Source organism: Diabrotica undecimpunctata, chromosome 4, assembly GCF_040954645.1.
Source record: "Diabrotica undecimpunctata isolate CICGRU chromosome 4, icDiaUnde3, whole genome shotgun sequence".
In the NCBI taxonomy this organism is placed as follows: Eukaryota; Metazoa; Arthropoda; class Insecta; order Coleoptera; family Chrysomelidae; genus Diabrotica; species Diabrotica undecimpunctata.
The window spans coordinates 66,041,471-66,060,473 of NC_092806.1; the positions used below are offsets into that span (position 1 = coordinate 66,041,471).

The 19,003-nt window shown below is 31.6% G+C and overlaps 2 protein-coding genes across 7 annotated transcripts in view; one reads left to right on the forward strand and one right to left on the reverse strand.

Moving 5' to 3' along the window:
* LOC140439614 (uncharacterized) overlaps positions 1-19,003 on the reverse strand; it is a 1,046,430-nt gene that overhangs the window by 770,793 nt on the left and 256,634 nt on the right. The gene's annotated exons all lie outside the window — the stretch shown is intronic.
* Positions 1-19,003, forward strand: part of hdly (hadley) — a 359,652-nt gene that overhangs the window by 337,729 nt on the left and 2,920 nt on the right. For all 4 annotated transcript variants that reach the window (XM_072529637.1, XM_072529638.1, XM_072529639.1 and 1 more), the window contains 2 exons: positions 12,111-12,365; positions 15,377-15,633. In XM_072529637.1, coding sequence (XP_072385738.1) covers positions 12,112-12,365; positions 15,377-15,633 — 511 coding nt within the window. In that variant the 5' untranslated portion in view covers position 12,111. The remainder of the gene's footprint in view (positions 1-12,110; positions 12,366-15,376; positions 15,634-19,003) is intronic.

Here is a 19,003-nt window from a genome sequence, read left to right on the forward strand (position 1 = left end):
CATAGAACGCTTTTGGACTAAAAAGTCCATCATCAGTGTATTACTTGAAGTAAATATTACCACTTGAGTAAATGCAAACTCATTTTCTCCCCTAAAATAAAAAAGCAACCAACGGCACAAGTACAAAAGTGAAGTTGAGGATAAGTAGAACCTAAATTCAAATTTTTATTCAATTCGGTGGTGATACGAAAAATTACAGGGTATCGCCGTATTTCCCTTTTTTTTTACTGGTCCAATGGAAAAGGTCTGACAATACATCTGGTTAGTTTTTCTAGAGTAAATGTTAACCTACATTAATAGGGACGGCACTCGAGGATAAAGATACATTAACTTGCTATATGTAATGTAGATCTTGAGGTTTTAATTAAGAGTGTACTTAAGCTGCAAGCTTCTTAACTTATCCACAGCTCTTAAAAATATGGTGAACGTCTAATAATGAATAATTGGACAAAATAAAAAGGGTGTAAAAAGTAGAATTTTTACTCATTTTTACACTTTTTATCAAATAGAATATAATTGAATAACAAATTTCGCGTTTGGAATATAATTAAAAAATACAATAGTAAGTACGATAAATATTTTTAAAACTGATTACTACAAATAATAGAAAACAAACTCTATAAACATATATAAAAACGGCAAACAATTTCGAGATTTTTGTATAGTTAGTCACGAAAACAAAAATAATTTCTACTGTTATGCATTTGCGGTCCCATAAACCCATTGAACAATGCAATGATACAATTAAAAACAAAGAGATGAATACTAATCCCTCTGATTAAGCTGACGGCAAACCCTTTAATTGAGAATGAAAACCAATGTATTTCTCCGACAAATTTAAATGGTAATTGAGGAAAATCTGATTTTTCCGATGGAAATATTTCGCTGCTGCTGTAAGCATTTTAACGTAGAAATGTTTTAATCAAGAGCATTGATCAGAATTTACCCGGTTTCGGTAAACAGTTGGAGTTGATTTTTATTTTGCTGTGTGTTTTAATCCTCATTTTTTACGAAGTTGTTTGTTGGAATTCCATATTTGCTTTGATTAAAAGGGAAACATATTCGGTAGAGAGTAGGGTTTTAAAAACTACTAACAATAATATTGGTTATTTATAATTCGAATAATATTTTGTTTCGATTTGTTTAATGGAATTTTTCATAATTATTCTCTTCGCTTTTACTACGTGCGTGTCCAAATCTGTTAATATTTTTCTTACAGTTAACGTAATTCTTAATATGGTGCTAAAATTATTTTCTTGTATATTGTTTCATATTGCATATATTATGTTTTTAGAATAAATAACGATGATTGTAATTAAAATTACATACAAGTTACATACAGTTACAAGACAAGACACCAACAGATGGTCTCATAAAGTGACATTCTGGAGACCTCGAGAAACAAAAAGAAGCGTGGGAAGACCCAAAAAGAGATGGATAGACGATATAACAGCTGTAGCTGGAAAGCAATGGATGAGAATTGCAAAAGATAGGGAAGCGTGGAAACAATTGGAGGAGGCCTATGTCCAACAATGGATGAATGAAGGCTGAAGAAGAAGAAGAAGAAGACAAGTTACATACATTACAAATTCGCTCCTCATTACGTATCTGCATGTTTTTCATATCAAATTAAAGCCAATTTTTTTTCTTAATATGATGATATGTTTGCCTGAGAAAAAATAATTGAAAATTGTGGTTGCCAGCTGTCAAAAACGCAAGATATCAAAGATAAAATAAAAGACAGCTAGCGCCCAATGCCATTGGCTTAAAGTGACAATTGTGTGAGTTTTTAAAGCATACGTCAATGAATATAAATATACATATTATCACCTGTCAAACCAGTGTCGTTACGCCCTAACTCTGTTTGACTTTATCTTTCATACATAGCGTTTTTAACAGCTGGCAACAATAATTTGCGACCAGGCACCTTAAATTCATCATCATTCAATTTTCGTTTATCCACTGCTGGACATAGATCTCCCTCATAATTTTCCATCCATTCTGATCTTGTGCCTCTTGCATCCAATTCCTATGGCAACGTTTTAGATCGTCAGTCCAACGTGTTGGTGGACGACCTCTACTTCGGTAGGCATCATCTCTTGGTCTCCATTCCAGTATCCGCTTTGTCCATCTATTATCTGTCATTCGAGCCACGTGACCGGCCCAGCTCCATTTCAGTGTTGCTACTCTCTCTACTGCATCAGCCACTCCTGTTCTTTGTCGTAGCTGACGATCCATCGCCCTTTGACACACACGGATCTTTTGAACTGTTCTCCTTGTTATGGTCAACGTTTCCGCACCGTAAGTTAACACTGGCAAAACACACTGATTAAACGTTTTTCTTGTAAGGCATATTGGTATATCAGACGATTTGAAAATATGGTTCAGCTTGCCGAAGGCTGTCCAAGTCAGTCTTATACGAAGGAGAAGCTCAACGGTTTGGTTATCTTTGCCTATGCGAATCTCATGACCTAGGTATTTATAGGCCATTACCTGGTCTATGGATCTTGTTCCTACGCATATATCTTCGCTGACTACAAGATTTGTCATCATCTGGGTTTTAGATATATTTATTTTTAATCCCCCTTCTAGCGAGGAAAGGTAGAGCCGATTTAAAAGTTCTTTGGCCTCATCTATCTTTATGTTTATGCCCTTGTCGGTCAGTTTTGTCCTTTTACATATATATTTTAAAAGCGTAGTGAACAATTTCGGCGATATGGTGTCCCCCTGGTGTACTCCACGTTGTATCGGGAATTTCTGGGTTTGACGATCACCCACTCTAACACTGGCTGTTGCGTTTTGGTATGTGTTTAATTATATTTATATACCGATAGTCAATTCGGCATTCTGCCAAGGCTTTCAACATTTTTTGTTAAATTACGATGTCGAATGCCTTTTCATAGTCGACAAATATTAAAGCTAGTGGTTTATTATATTCAGTGCATTTTTCTATAAGATTTTTTATTACCAGTAGGTGATCGTTTGTTCCTTAGCCTTTTCTAAAACCCGCCTGTTCAATGGGCTGATAAAATTGCAATTTATTTTCTAGTCGTTTCGTAATTATTTTTGTAAATAGTTTATAAATATGTGAAAGTAGACTTATGGGCCTGTAATTTCTGAGGTCGGTAGCATCCCCTTTTTTATGAAGTATGATAATTTCTGCGTTATACCACTGGGTTGGTGTTATTGCTTCCTGCAAACATCTAGTGAATAGTTTGGCAAGGACCTGCCATAATCTTTTTCCAGCCACTTTCAAGGCATCTGCCACTATTTCGTCGCCTCCGGGGGACTTATTGTTTTTCATTTTTTGCACTGACCTTCGAACTTTATTGGGTGTTACGTCCGGTAAAATTTCAGATCCCTGATTGATTATCTTTGGTAATGATCCACTCCGGTTACATTGCTGTTCTTTGTATAGTTGTCTATAAAAACTCTCTATCGTGTTCATAATTTGAACTCTATCCTCAATGATTTGCCTCTGTTCATTTCTGAATTTGTGGACGTTTTTTCTTCCAATCGACATGCTCTGTCTGAGTACTTTCAAGCTTTTGTTTTCTTCTATTACTCTAGTTATTTCCATCGTATTGTATCGTCTCAGACCTTTTCTAACTTCCTTTTTAATTTTCTTATTCAAAATTCTTAGTTCATTTCGGTTATGATCCTGATTTTCCCTAAGTTTTCTTCTTTCCTCTAGAAGATGTTTTGTTTTGTGGCTTAATTTTTTGTTATTGTTTTCAGGACGAGGACAGTATTTTTTTTCAGCTTCTTTCAATATTTGAGTAATATTATTGTTTATTTCATTGATGCTGATATTCTCTAAGTCGTGTGTATCCAAACTAGTCTTAATATTTTCTTCGTAAAGTGTTATATCTTCTGGGAACAACCACCTTCCACTTTTCTTTTTGAGGATCGTTTTTGTTCTTTCAACTTCAGTGTTAAAAGTGGTTTTTGCTCTAATTAGTCTATGGTCGCTCCCTGTTGAAAATTAATTCAATACTGTTACATCCTGAACAATATATTTCCGATTTGATATTATGAAATCAATCTCATTTTTTGTTCTTTCGTTCGGGCTCTTCCATGTCCACTTACGTTGGGGTTTCTTTCCGAAGAATGAGTTCATCACAAAGAGATTTTCCTGATGTAAGAAGTCAAGAAGCCTGTTACCTCTCTCATTTCTGCCACCAAATTTAATACCAATACAAATCTCGCACCTTATATTATCTTTAAGAAAAATTAGCTTTAATTTGATATAAAATATATGCATTTACGTCATCAGCAGCTTCAATAATTGGACTTCTCCAGTCCTAATTTTTCACCCAACGTGACCGAAACTTGAACCGGAAGTCGATATTTGAACTCTTCGAGTTGATTAATATATGACGTCGCTAATTTTGAGTCAATTTTGAAAAACTTTTGGTCATTACATTTTAACCGCAAATGACATTTAAACCGTAACTAAATATTCCAGCTCGACTTTTCAATACGCGTCGATTGATATATCACATATTCTGTTTCTGCAACTATAATGTGGCACTTCGGGTTACAAGTACAAGTCTCCCATTAGACATCTCATTTTATTATTCTATATGTTCTTATAACTGAGGATGTGTGTTTATGGATGAACAGACAGACAAACATGAATAATTCAAGGTTTTCACATTTTAATAATGTAAAATGGGTGAAAGCGATATAAGATATTCATTATCAATATTAATGTATTGTTTTAATTTTCCATTACCTTCTACATTTTCAAGGTACCTTTTTAAAAATTAATAGTTATCTATAAATGACTTCTTATAATATAATAATTTTAAAATAATTATACAATTATCAAAGTTTTTCTTCTTTTTACCATGTTTTTCTCTCTTTGGTTTTTCTTTTACTTGGGACCAGCTTTATCCCACTATGTTTACTGAGCAGGCCATATCTTGGTTTCACTTCCTCCTGGGTCCTCCCTTTCTTCTCTTGACTCCAGTTTCGGTTTTTCAGCATCACTTTTACCGTTTGCTCATGGTCCATCCGTATTAGATGCGCGAATCATCTTATTATTTGTTATGTTTCTATTTTTTCTAAATCACTTTAAACTATCATAGACTTTTACTATTCTACGTATAACTCGTTATATTTTCGCTAATGCCGACGATTTTATCGAGCATGTTGTTATCTGTATTCCCAATAAGAATATATTATAGCCTTTACTTTTCGCCTACTTCTGTTTTTTACAGATTACATAAATACCGCTTATGTATTATACGGGGTATTTAACGTTGACTGCATTATCTCTATCTAGACTTGTATCTGCACAGAGAATAATATAAAGCGACTAACGATAAACACCAAAAATGTCAAAAAAAGTAAATCATTAGATACTTTCGGACAATGCGCAAAGATAAGAAAGCCAAAATAATAGTCGAAGGTAAAATCAATGGCAAACGCCTGCGAGAAATGGTCGATCAAGCCAGAGACACACAAATGATGGATGATGGAAATCCATCATCCCAGCAAGCGAGACATGATATGAGTATACTCTTTCAAGAATCAACAAACAAAAAAAAGTTTAAAATTATTTTCCAAACTGTTCAAAATAAAAAAAACAATCAGCAATTCAAAAAGGATTCTTCTTCTTTAAGTTCCATCTTCTATCGAAGGTTGGAAATCATCATGGCTATGTGGACTCTGTTGACTGCCGCTCTAAAAAGTTCTGCACTACTGCATTCAAACCATTCCCTTAAGTTCTTAAGCCAAGATACTCTTCGTCTTCCACATTTCGCTTTCATCGGATTTTGCCTTGCATAATAAGTTGTACAAAAAGGATTAACTGTTACTAATACTATAAGTATTAATAAATTTTACGCGGAATCTAAAAATCTATTAGAATGTAGGGTATTCTATTTAAAATAACGTTCATGGCAACTTTCAGTATTACCGAAAACCATAGCGAGTTGGTCAAAATTTTAGACGGATAGATCAGCTTCAGTTACGCGGATCCCCTATTAGGAGATAAGTATGTGCGGTCTACGTGAAATACCCTGTATATGAAATAAATCTAAACATATACTATTTACTATTTTTGATTCCTGATTTTACATTGCCTTTCTGATTATGCCCCTCTAGAATATTTTACCCCTCAAAATTTCAGTAATTCAGCCAATAATTAAATAAATAATGCTATAATACCGGAACATATATTTATATTTTTTTCTAGCCTATATATAGTCCAAATCTATTTCGTTTTAGTTTTTTTTTCAGTTTTGTACAGTACTTAATATTGCAGAAAATTGCTAATCCAACCCTGACCTTGTTACTGAGACTATTTTTAATTTATAAAAATTATTTTACTTCAATGACATCAAAAATTGAAATATGAGTTATTCGTTCCAACATCAATAAAACGGTGATCAAATCTTTAAAGATAAGTGGGTTTTATTGTTTGTTTACTATTAATATAAGAATAGATGATTTCGAATTCCACAGTACTCTGACACTAATATTATTAGATAACGCATAGCTAATTTCATTGTTTTTCTAGTTTATTTTAGTGATTCGATTTCCTGTTAACGCACTTCTTACGAGCTCAGGATCGTAGTTTTTACTTTTTCCATATAATTCACAAGTACTCCATTCAAACTATTTTCTTTGTTTATTGTTTTTATTTTTAAGATTTGCAGATAGTCTCTTAACTTGTGTAAATTTTTTGGAGCCTGTTGTATAAGTTGGTTTCTTTTTATAATCTGTTACTAATCTAAAATAGTAGAATAGTGACTTTCCCACTTTAGCTAGTGAAGTTCTTTTCCGGCTAGTATGGTCAATTTCCATACCTGCAAAATTCACTGTTATTCTTGTATGTAAATAATTTATCCAATTTTAATACAGATTTTTTGTGTCATTTTAAAATTATATACTATTTTTATTGGAAGTTAACCTCAATTTCAGTTTCAAATACGTTTATTTTGACATTTCGATTTCCACTTCGGAATTAAGTCTCAAAATACAAATTAAACAAATTTTACTTGTTACTTGGTAATACAAAAAAATATTCTAATAATTTAATTTTATCTACTTCCCTCAGATTGCCAATTTTGACATTTTAAGGTAGATAACCTTGAAATAAAATGATATTGTCAATATTTTTGTGGTGTGTTCCTGGGACGACTTTATTGAAGTTAGTCATTCGATGACATGAAAGCTGCTATTTTTTTCATATTTCAAAAGTTAAATCTTCTAAGCAAATAAACAAAAAATAATTTTGAAAATATTACAGTGCATTCCCCCTAAATTGACTTATAATAATGCACTAAATAAAGAAAAATATAGAGAAAGATATACTAAATATGTTTTAAATTTAATCGTAACTAAAAACTGTACAGAATTATTTAAAAATAGTTGTTTTTTCTCGTGCTTTTTACCAGCAACGCTAAAAACGAATCCAGGTGAGGAACATTCCACGGAAATCCCAATATTTATTCTGGAAGCCTATCCTGCAAGCGTAAATACTCAAATTTGTTGGCGAAATAGAAAGAGAGAGCAAGATAATAACGTTGCTGACGAGCGTAGGGAGGCGAATGTGTACTTTGGGTGACATTTTCGGGCTCACAAGGAGCCAGCACAAGATGAAAATTCAAAATAATGAAGAATTCTAAGCTCTGTAATATGGAAGATATGTTTTCAAATAAATATTACGTAATATTAGGCGTATATTTACTTTCAACAGTGGATAAATTTAAGAAAATACTGCAATAACTCTCTGCTACATTATTACGACTTGGTAAATTTTCTAAACGGCAACTCTAAGGATTTGTGAAGTAAAACATATTTAAATAAGACTTTCCTGTTTCATATAATAACATATGAACAAAGACGTCTTGTTTAACTTTTTATCCAAATCAAAGGTTCAATGTATATTTTTTTGATCCACTATCGCCGATATGAAAACATAAAAAAACAGTTTTAGTCACGCATACAAAAAACCCTAGAACAAACCTAGATAGTCGACCAATCAAGCACAAAAATGTGGAACAATGGCAAAAAGGCTTTGAAATTAATAGCCAAGCACATTGGGAATATCCTGAAGCCAAGAGAGAAACGAGTGATGACTGACGACTGAGAACGTTTGATCAAGAATGCAAAAAATAACAGATGAAAACAACGACGCATTTAAAATCATGCAACAACGAAGAGCTAGGACAACAATAGATAGGAACAGAAACTTAACGCATACACCGGAAAAAGAAACGAGAATCAGAAAACGACATATTAATAACGTAATAACAAGGATGGCAACTTGCTTACCAAAAAAGGGGATATTGTTACGATGGTTACGAAACTTTTCGAGAGTTACTAGAAGGGGAACCTACTAACAGCATATAACTGGAGGAAGTTTAACCAAAATAAGGAATTTGTGGAACTCCCTTCGGTAGTAGAAGTGAAAATATCTATTCAAAAACTAAAAAACTACAAATTCTCAGGCAGTGATGATTTAACAAGGTCTGGAGCGAATTACCATTCTAATGAAAAGTGTTTGTAAAATTTGGTCTAAGGAGGTAATGCCTGAGAAATCGAGAAAAGTCTTAATATACCCAATACACAAAAACGGGGACCTGCTAGAATATATTAACTATCGCGGAAAACTATCCTAAATACTGCAAACAAGATATTGTCAAACATCTTACATGAGAGATTGAAGTCTTTTACCGAAGCGTTCCTAGGAGAATATCTAGCAGGTTTCAGACGTGGACGTTAAACTATTAACCAGATCTTTATAGTACGACAAATTCTTTAGAAAGCGTAGGAGTTTAATATGGATATGAACTATTTTTTTGTTGATTTTAAAGCGGTATATGACAGCATCATAGGAGGTTAATGCAGGGAGTATCAGCTATTAACATAGTCTTATAAAGTCATATGAGACGTTAATGTAGATTGTAGTGAACTTAATTTAATAGATGAGTCCAAATTCTAGCATAAACTGACGACCTGGACATTACAAGAACCACTATCCTACAAGAACTGGAAATTCTAACCAAGCTAGTAGTAGCAGCATAATGAATGGGATTACATATAAATAAAATAAGCCAAATTTACGCCAACCAACAGAATTACAAGAGCTGGAAATGTCGACAAAGATGTAATCGTTAATGAATAAAATTTCGAAGTAATCAGAGTTTATATACATATCTAGGGACGTCGGTCATTGCGATGGAAATAAAATGGCTTATAATTATAGCAAATAGGTGTAATCATAATCTATCAAAGTACCTAGCTAATAAACGCCTATCTCAAAAAACTGGTACAAGACTGTATAGAACACTGATAGTTCCCATTCTCACATATAGATCAGAGGCGTGGACCCTAACCAAAACAGACGAAACCTATCTATCGATTTTTGAAAGGGAGGTACTACGCAAGATATTTGGAGCGGCTGTAAAAACAAAATATGAAGGCGTAGATATACTTTTGGACTGCAGATCTACAAGCACAACTTTGTTGTAAAAAATATTACCACCTTAATCAAGCGAAACTACGATTTTACTTTTTATAGGCACGTTAAAAGATTTTCTTTGTAGATTTTGTAAAATTTTATACTTAATTGTGCATACCTTTCCATCAATTCAGTGGCCTTGTGAATTACTTAGCCATCTTATTTGTTTGTTGAGATAGATGATTGGTCTTTGTATCAGTCTAGTTATTTATTTTCAATTATCTATCATCATCATCATCACCAGTGGCATTACAGCTCGTTATAAGCCAAAGCCTTCTTCAGAACAATCTTCTATTCGCCCCTGTCTCTGGCAACTCTTCTCCATGCTTTAACTCCGATGGATTTTAGATCATCCTCCATGTTATCTTGATACCTAAGTTTTGGTCTTCCTCTGGCTTGTCTTCCCACTGGTCCTCTTCGGTCGAAAATTTTTCTGATCGTTGCATCTTCATCTCGCCTAATTACATGTCCTATCCATCGAAAGCGTGCTAATTTATTACATTTTACAACGTCAGGTTCCCCAAAACTTCTAAATAACTCAGTTATTTATGCAGTTATGTAAAGTGCTTTTCTGTTTACCTGTCCTTGCTAAGTTTTTCATTATTTTTTGCCTTCAAATCAAATCTCAATTTTTAGAACGAGATCATCGTTTTTTATTGATAAATATTAAATTTATTAAATAAGTAGATATAAACTGTAGTATAAGCTTTATATTCACAAAAGTATTTGGTCAGTGGTCGAAACATGATTTGACACTGTTCAAAGATCGACTGTTCAAAAACAAAATTAGCTAGCAGAATAGGTGTTTCTATTCGAAAGCTAAGTCACCATTTTGGAATGTTCTATTAGAATATCCAGAAAATGTTATCCACAAAAGTGTTTAAAATACACCCAGGCAGAGCTATAAAGAATTCTTACATGTTGCCAAGCTTTAACACGAAAGTATTTTATGAGAATCATTGTAATGAATAATGAGAAATATTTTAAGCTCTTACACTGAGACATATAAGTCGAAAATTCTTGAAGCAGAATATTAGCCATGATGTACAAAAGAATATATCCCCCAAAATTTTCCTCTGGTTTGTTTAATAGAAGAATTTTTGTTATTATTGTTTATGACAATTGTAGAAAGTCAGAATAAATAATAATTATTGAAGTCGGATAAATTCGGTAAGGGGACGAGTCTAGTGCAAACCAGGACGAGCGTGTGTTAAAAACCAGAGGCTTATATCCATTTTGTTTATTAATTTTCAATAGTAGTACCACTAGTGATTCAATTTTCGCGATAAGTCTGTCGATTTACTTCTAAACGAAACTGAGTTGCTTGAAAATACCACGAGTCCGTAGGACTCGTGGTATTTTCTTTAAGAAACTCAGTTGAGTTTAGAAATAAAAGACAGACTTATAAGCTAAATTAAATCACGAGTGGTATTTTATTAGACTATTTCATGAACAAAGTGATAGGTCAAAAATTCAGTAGAAATAATACATTTGATCTAGGTAACCCAAATTTACCCATTTTTTGAATAATTCACAATTAGTCATAATCATGAAATATTTATTATAACTATAAATCATTTGTTATAATTATTTTTTACCTATATCAATAAATAATTTGTACACGAAAAAAATACATTATTCTCGACTATAATTATTATAAACGGTGCAATTGTAAAATTTTTGAATACTATGACCGTTATTAGGTGGATACAATGTATTGTTGCTATTATTACTTGATGTACTTGGAGTATTCCTAAAAGTATTCTCTATGTTCTGATGATGTTTTCATTTTCCTTTTATCGGGTACAGTTTGCAACAATTTTCTCTTACTATCACGAGCCGCTCTCGCTTCCTTGAAGGTTATATCTTTGAAGGGATCAATATGTCTCTGATACTCACAGAAATATTTTTCTTGTACCAATTTTGCAATAGTGTTCCATATGGTTTTAATAACACTCTCCTTGTAATCACTACCATCAATTTTTCGCATGTTGAAGGCCCAGTCTTTTAGAATGAATGCTAGTCTTTCGTTGTTATTTTTTGCATCTAATTTGTAGTTGCGATCCACACAGAACATCATAAATTGTCTCCATATATAAGATTTAGATTTTCTTTTGTTACTCGGTATATTTTCCTCAATGTTTTGGTTTATACTTTGTTGGTACTTCGTTTGAAGTACCACCGAAACGACTCATTTTGACGTATACAGCTACAATAATTTTTTTGGCAAACGTCAAACTTTGCTTTGCGATCGGTATCCATGGTTACGTCGTTGAAAACACGAAGCTGATAGACCAATCAGAATTGAAAGACAGTTGGTGTTTTCGCGATAACACAAGCTGTCTTTGGTTTGTGATTGGTCAGATTATGTCAAAATTTTAAGATGAGTGAAATAGTCACGTTAATTATTATTTTATAAGCCTGCCCATTGTATTTAATCTAAATTATCGTTATCCATTTATTTCGAACAAACTAATATGACGTAATATTTTTAAGATTTATTTTAAATTACTAGAAACAATATTCTGTATTGAAAAAACATTTATTAAGTCTATCTAATTTTATTCTCATATTAAATAATCGTTTATCGGCAAATATCTAAACATGCCAATTTATCGCTGTATTGTTTCAGGATGAAATCGGAATACGTAGCGGTGGCGATAGTGGCTTTGGCCACGGCGTACTGTGCTGGCTCGACACCCTTGGCGGCGGCGGAAAATCGATTCGGTAGAGACGGCAACAGGGCCGCCAAAGCAACAGATTTCCAGCGGGCGAATACAGCTGCTCCAGCGGCGAGTGAAGTTTTTCCCGATGCCGATGAGGACAAGTCGGATAGGTGGAAAAGAGCCAACGATCCTTGGGATGGAGAACATTCCGAGTTTAAGTCGTAAGTTATTTTTCTGATTATTTTACAATAAGAATAATGAAATAATAGATTTTGTCGTGAAAAATAGTTTTTTGTTGCAGTTACTGTTTATTATTAAAGAAAATATCAATTTATTGTTAAATAGTTACTTTTTGCATTAGTTACAGATAGTATTCTTGCTATTTAATTATTATATTGCTTAATTCAATTCAAGGGAAGATAAAAAACAATTAATGGTGAACTTGGCTGTCAGACTATAAATGAAACTGTAGATGATATTCTGGAGTGAGTAACAGCATTAGATATGACGATGTTAACACATTCATTCAAAAGAGAGAAAGAATAATTATCATATAAAAAGTAAAACAAAAATCCTACATAAATTTTTTTGTGACGAGAAAAGGAAATGCTTGAATGTAAGAATCCCAAAATAATAGTTAGTCAGACTATGAGCAAACAACATAAGTTGCTTGTGTTAAACATCGAATAAAAGCGAAACTAAACCAAAATATCGGAGAGGCCTACAAAAAATCAAACACAAATGTTCAGAGATAAGAAATATCTATTCAGAGCTCAAATAGTAGAAAGAATGTGCTGGAGCATGAAAGGAAATCCTAATACATTTTGAAAAAATATTATTAGAAAAGTATCTATCGAAATACCTGGAAAAATCTCAAGAAATAAATTTGATAATGAAGATACCTGTGTCTCTTCATCAGGTCTCTATGACCTGTACTCAGTGTAAACATTATGTGTATGAATCGGTATCATTAAGATCTTATAACGTTATTTCTGCATATTTCCTGCTTCATCAGAGATCCGGGAAAAATACAAATTCATACACAGACGGTCGGTGAATATCACTTGTGCATGTTTCGCACAAGTCGTTGAAGCTACAAGAGCTGCCACCTATTGTGGTGAAAATGAAGAAAGCACGATTTAACAAAATCGTTTTTTTTAGATATTCGAAGAACATTATACTACAACGAATATTACACTCCAGCAAGAGCTTTCCTATTGTTAGGATGAATTAAAATGCCATATTTATGGCGCACCAATACAATTCGTCAAACATTCTGTGTATAAATTGGTATTATTATGATCTTGTAACGCAATCTCCGCAAATTCCCTGCTTCATCAAAGGTCCAGGAAAGATACAAATTCAAACGTTCAAACGTTATAAGATTCTAGTGATACCGATTCATACACAGAATGTTTGACGAATTGTACTTTTGCGCCTTACATGGACTTTCAATTCATCATAACGATAGCAAAGCTTTTGCTGAAGTGAAAACTTTACATTCTTTAAATAGCTCAAAAGGATAAAAACCGATTAAAAATAGAAAACAATTATTTAGAATGAGTTGTATGTATTGCTGTTCCAAAATCATTCACACCAGAGAAATGTCAGCATTATTATTATACTATAAAGGCGCTCGCATTTCTCCTTCGCGCGACTTTACTTGTTTCGATATTTAAACTTTATAGCCTGGTAATAGTATTTCATGAACGGTTTAATGTAGGCAATACTGTATCATCGTGTTTGTTATTAAATAGTCTTCATTTTGAAATATATTTTGATTGGTAAACAGATCGGTGCAGTTATCTGTAGCTGCTTACCTGTTTTCACATACTTGCCCGATAGTCATGAACCGAAACACGTAGGCAATACCTCATAGACCAATTTTATATGTTTTAAACTTTGAGTTTCAATAAAATTTGATTGGTAAACAAATGGGTAAAACTTTCTAAAAAAAGTTAATTAACATTTTTTTAATTAAGGATAGCTATGAATATATTTTGATAGGTAATACATGCAAGAAGTATTTGTTTATATATAAAATTTAATAAAAAAAATGTTGCATTCGGTAAACTGATGGGTAAAGGTTAACCTAGATTCGGATTCTGTAAAAAGCAAGGATGTATAAAACAGCCAAATAGAGTAAATAAGGAAAAATATTTTATTAGATTATATGTCTCCAAGATGATAACAAAACACTAGTTCACGAAAAAGGTGTCAAAAAGCGATTGAAAAAGTACTTTGACAGTGTATTAAATAAAGAATTTGACAGAAGACCAGTTGAGTTAACGGAGGCACTAACAGCAATGGTTAACAAAATGAAAACAAATAACGTATTCTTTTCAAAAGATGAAGAAAAGTAAGACATTTAGACAGTATGATATTCCTGGAGAAGTGTGGACAGCTTTAGGAGACAAGAGAAATATTGAGAAACCGGACTTTAGTTTTAACAACTTTAACTCTCACAAACCACGATCACTTTATTTTATCCTATAGTTCAGACACAAGTTCTTATACTGATTCGAAATGCCTGCATTTTCTATTTCACTGATTAGTAGTGAGGCCATTAAAAATTATTTTTCATCAATGTCGTCTATATTTCTAAGATTATTTGACTTATGCCAGAGTTAATATTTAAATGCAGTTTCATTATACAAACCATAGTAGCTATAAGTGTATATTTCAGGCATTTATTTTTTCACAATTTATAATCACCGTGATTAAAGCATTTTTAATAAAACGCAACTTTGAGTCTTTTGGTTATTCTGCGTCTGATCGATATAGTTAAAAAGCATAACATAAAACATGCATTTATTTATATATTAGTAGGTAATATAATCTTACACAAAATATACTAAGTATGAGTTGCGTTTGAATGTTGGTGTTTGTGACAATCACAACACTCTGTCACAATAGTACAGTGACCTGCAATAAATTTTTTTTACTACAGTCATTTCAATAATATTTCGTTATTTGCATAAAAATTGATTATTGCGATAAAATAAAGCACAGGTTTAGATTGTAAATGAACATTTTATTCTACTGCATTTCATATAAAATTATTTAATATACATTCCAGGACATTTCTGTATTGACATGTCAAACAATATATATTTTTATATAATATATTTTTATATAATTTTTTTTAATTTATAGTATTTATCGAATCATGTATTTGATTTATTTTATCACTGCTTTTATAACTTTTGTACAATTTTTTTTTTATTTACAGATTTGTAACTTATTCTGTTTGGAAACCACCGGTATACCAACTCAACAGACCCTACTTTATTCCGATTTACGGTTCTAATGGAAGAATTCCCATATATTTTGCTCCACAGCCTTATGATAAACCACCATATGTAGCTCCTTCCTATCTTCCACCAAAAGAATATCCTATCACCACAGAAACGCCCATGAAAACCACCATGACTGTGAAAGACAGATTCAATTTCGACGATGAGGATGATAGACCAGTGTGGGATAAAGGTAAATTACGATTTAAATTAGGTATAATAATTTTTATTGTTTTTATCAGTTAAAGTAGGCATTCTTGTTTTTAATACAGGATGAGTCATGAGGAACTGTACATACTCCTACCTCGTAGGGAGGCCCCTACGGCGAATATCAGATGACCGTTAAAAAGTGTCTGCCTCCATTGTTTAATAATATGCAGGGTGAGTTGCGAATTTTGACTGAAATTTCTATTCGTCGTAACTTTTGAACAGTAAGTTCGATATATCTCATATTTTAGTCAAATGGTACACTACCACCACCTAATTAACTGATTTATTCAAACTAGAAAAAATCAGGTGCAGCTTTAAAAAATTAGTTCGTTTTATTCATAGCAAAAATTCCACGCTATGTACGGTTTTAAACATTCTAATAAGAATTTTATAAATAAAACAAATAAACAATTAATACGCAATATTTATTTTTTTCCTCATACGACTATTTAATTTTTAATTCAAAGATTAAATTTGACTATGCATTAAAAGTTTAGCAAAGTGAAAATGTAACTTCTTGTAATTGTAATTTCTTGCAAAAATTAAATTTTTTTGAACAAATATTGAATTTAACCTTTAACAAATAAACCGGAACTGATTAAATGTGAAAAACATCAGGTCTGGTTTTAAAAAATTAGTTCCATGTCAAGTGTTCCAAAAATTTTACCATGTATACGGTTTTTAAAAACTCTAGTAATAATTTTATAAATTAGACAAACAGGTTATTAAAACGACGTACTTTTTTCCCCACACGCACACTTAATTTTTAATTAAAAAATCAAATTTGACTATGAATTAAAAGTTAGCAAAGTGAAACATCTATGTAAAAAATGTAACTTTTCTTAAAAAATTAAGTTTTTTAAACAAACTTTCAACTTAACATTTAACAAACAAACCGGACCTGATTTTTCTCCAGTTTGATTTATTCAAACTGGGAAAGATCATGACCGGTTTTAAAAAATTAGTTCGTTTTGTCCGTAGAAAAAATTTCAACCTGTATACAGTTTTTGGAAACTCTTGTTAGAATTGTATAAATTAGACAAATATTCAAATACAATGGCATATTTATTTTCTTTCTCACAAGATTACTTAATTTTTAATTAAAAAAATCAAAAAATAAATAAAAATCAAATTTGAGAATTAAATGTTTGGCAAACTGAACCACAGATTAAATGCAGGTTACTTTAAATGTTAGTTATATTTTTAATAACTGAAAAAAAAAACGGGTGTGGCAGTCCAGTGGGACTGCCGGTGAAAGTTACACTTCTATACACGCATTCGCCGTTACAAATTTATTTGGGAGTCAATCTGCACAATCATTACATATGTAATGCTATAGGTAAGACATAGCAGAAAGAGAAACATAATTAATAACAACTTACTAACAATTAATAAACAACTTTTGACCTGTAATAGGAGTATAGTAAATGAAGGATTGAATCAATATTTTGAAGAAAATGTATATTTTTATTTTCATATATGTATGAAAGGAGTTGAATGCAAAAATTTTTTTACATATACTCTGCAGTAAAATCCATAGTTTATTTTGTTATTAATATAATAATACAATACAAATTAAAATGCAATATTCACAAGTATTTAAAAATGACAATAATATACATAAAAAAAATACACTACAATACAGTGCAACATAATTCAATATAATAATACAATACAAATTAAAATGCAATATTCATAAGTATTTAAAAATGATAATAATATACATAACTTTTCTACTTACGCATGTTTAATTTACCATGTAATACTATTAATAAAAAAGTCCTCCCCTGGGAATCGAACCCCATTGTCCCGCGTGACAGGCGGGGATACTGACTACTATACTACCGAGGACATGACACAAACTTATTTCAAAATTGACAGTTCTGGATCATACAGTGATTTATTGAGATTATTATTTTTAAATACAAAAGACTAATATAATTATGAACATTTAATAAATAATACAAAACATATCACATAAATAATAATATTACTAAATATTTTATTACATATATAATATTATATGTATATATATCTTTATATAATATATATAATATTAAATGATATATACAAAAGGAACATTTTTATATTCGAGAGAGGAAGAGAGAGAAAATATATCTTCTGTCTCTCTCTTACTCATTATCTTATATATGTAATGATTTCACAGATTCACTCCCATACAAATTTCCAACGTGGAGCGCGCGTATAGAAGTATAACTTCAATAAAGCTGATTATTACTATAGTCTTTTCTTTTGAGAAAAAGTAAAATAGATTTCTGAGAATTTAAAGAAATCGATAAATTACTAAACAAATATTAGGTAGGTATATAGGACGATGTTTTAGTATTATTAAAAACAACTTGTACTTTTTGAAATTTTATAAATTGGCAAAACATTTCCTATTAAAGTTTTCAAAAACCGTATACTGGGTGAAATTTCTTCTTCAAACCAATCGAACTAATTTTTCATAACCGTTCCTGACTTTTCCAGTTCAAATCAGGACCGGTTTGTTTGTTAAATGTTAAAATAAATTTTTATTAAAAACAATTAATTTTTATATGAAAAGTTACATTTTTTACATCGATGGTTCACTTTGCTAAACTTTTAATTCATAGTCAAATTTATTTTTTTTTATTAAAAATTAAGTAATAGTATGAGAAAAAAAATATGGCATTTTAATTTTCTATTTGTATAATTTATAAAATTCTTATTAGAGTCGTCAAAAACCATATAAAGGGCAAAATTTTTTTCTACGAAAAACACGAACTAATTTTTTCAAGCCGGACCCAATTTTTTGCCAGTTTAAATAAATTAATTAATTAGGTGGAAGTGGTATAACGTTTGACCAAAATTTAAGGCATATCGATCTTACGGTTCAAAAGTTATGACAAATAGAAATTTCAGTCAAATTTGATAACCCACCCTGTATATTGTTAAACAATGGAAGCAGACACTTTTTAATGGTCAGTTTTTATTCCGCATAGGTGCGTTCATATAAGGTAGGAGTATGTACAGTTCCTCATGACTCACTCTCTTTGAAGTGATCATCTACTTTTTTATGAATCTGCCTATTCCCTATTTAAGTATCAAGCGCACGAATATTTCTCTTTTCACAGTATTATGTAAAGTTTTTCGAAAGTGCTTTAATTCATCCATTCGCTTTTATTTCATTATATTTTCTGTACTTACTCCACATTTTCCATAGATATTTTGATAAAATTATAAATTACAAAGGTTTGGTTTAGTTTTCCATTAAACAGGCTATTCACGTTCCGATTTTTAGTCCGACTAGTGGTCCAACTTCCGCAGTTGGATCTGAAATCGGACCATGAGTGGGCTGGTTGGATTAGTTG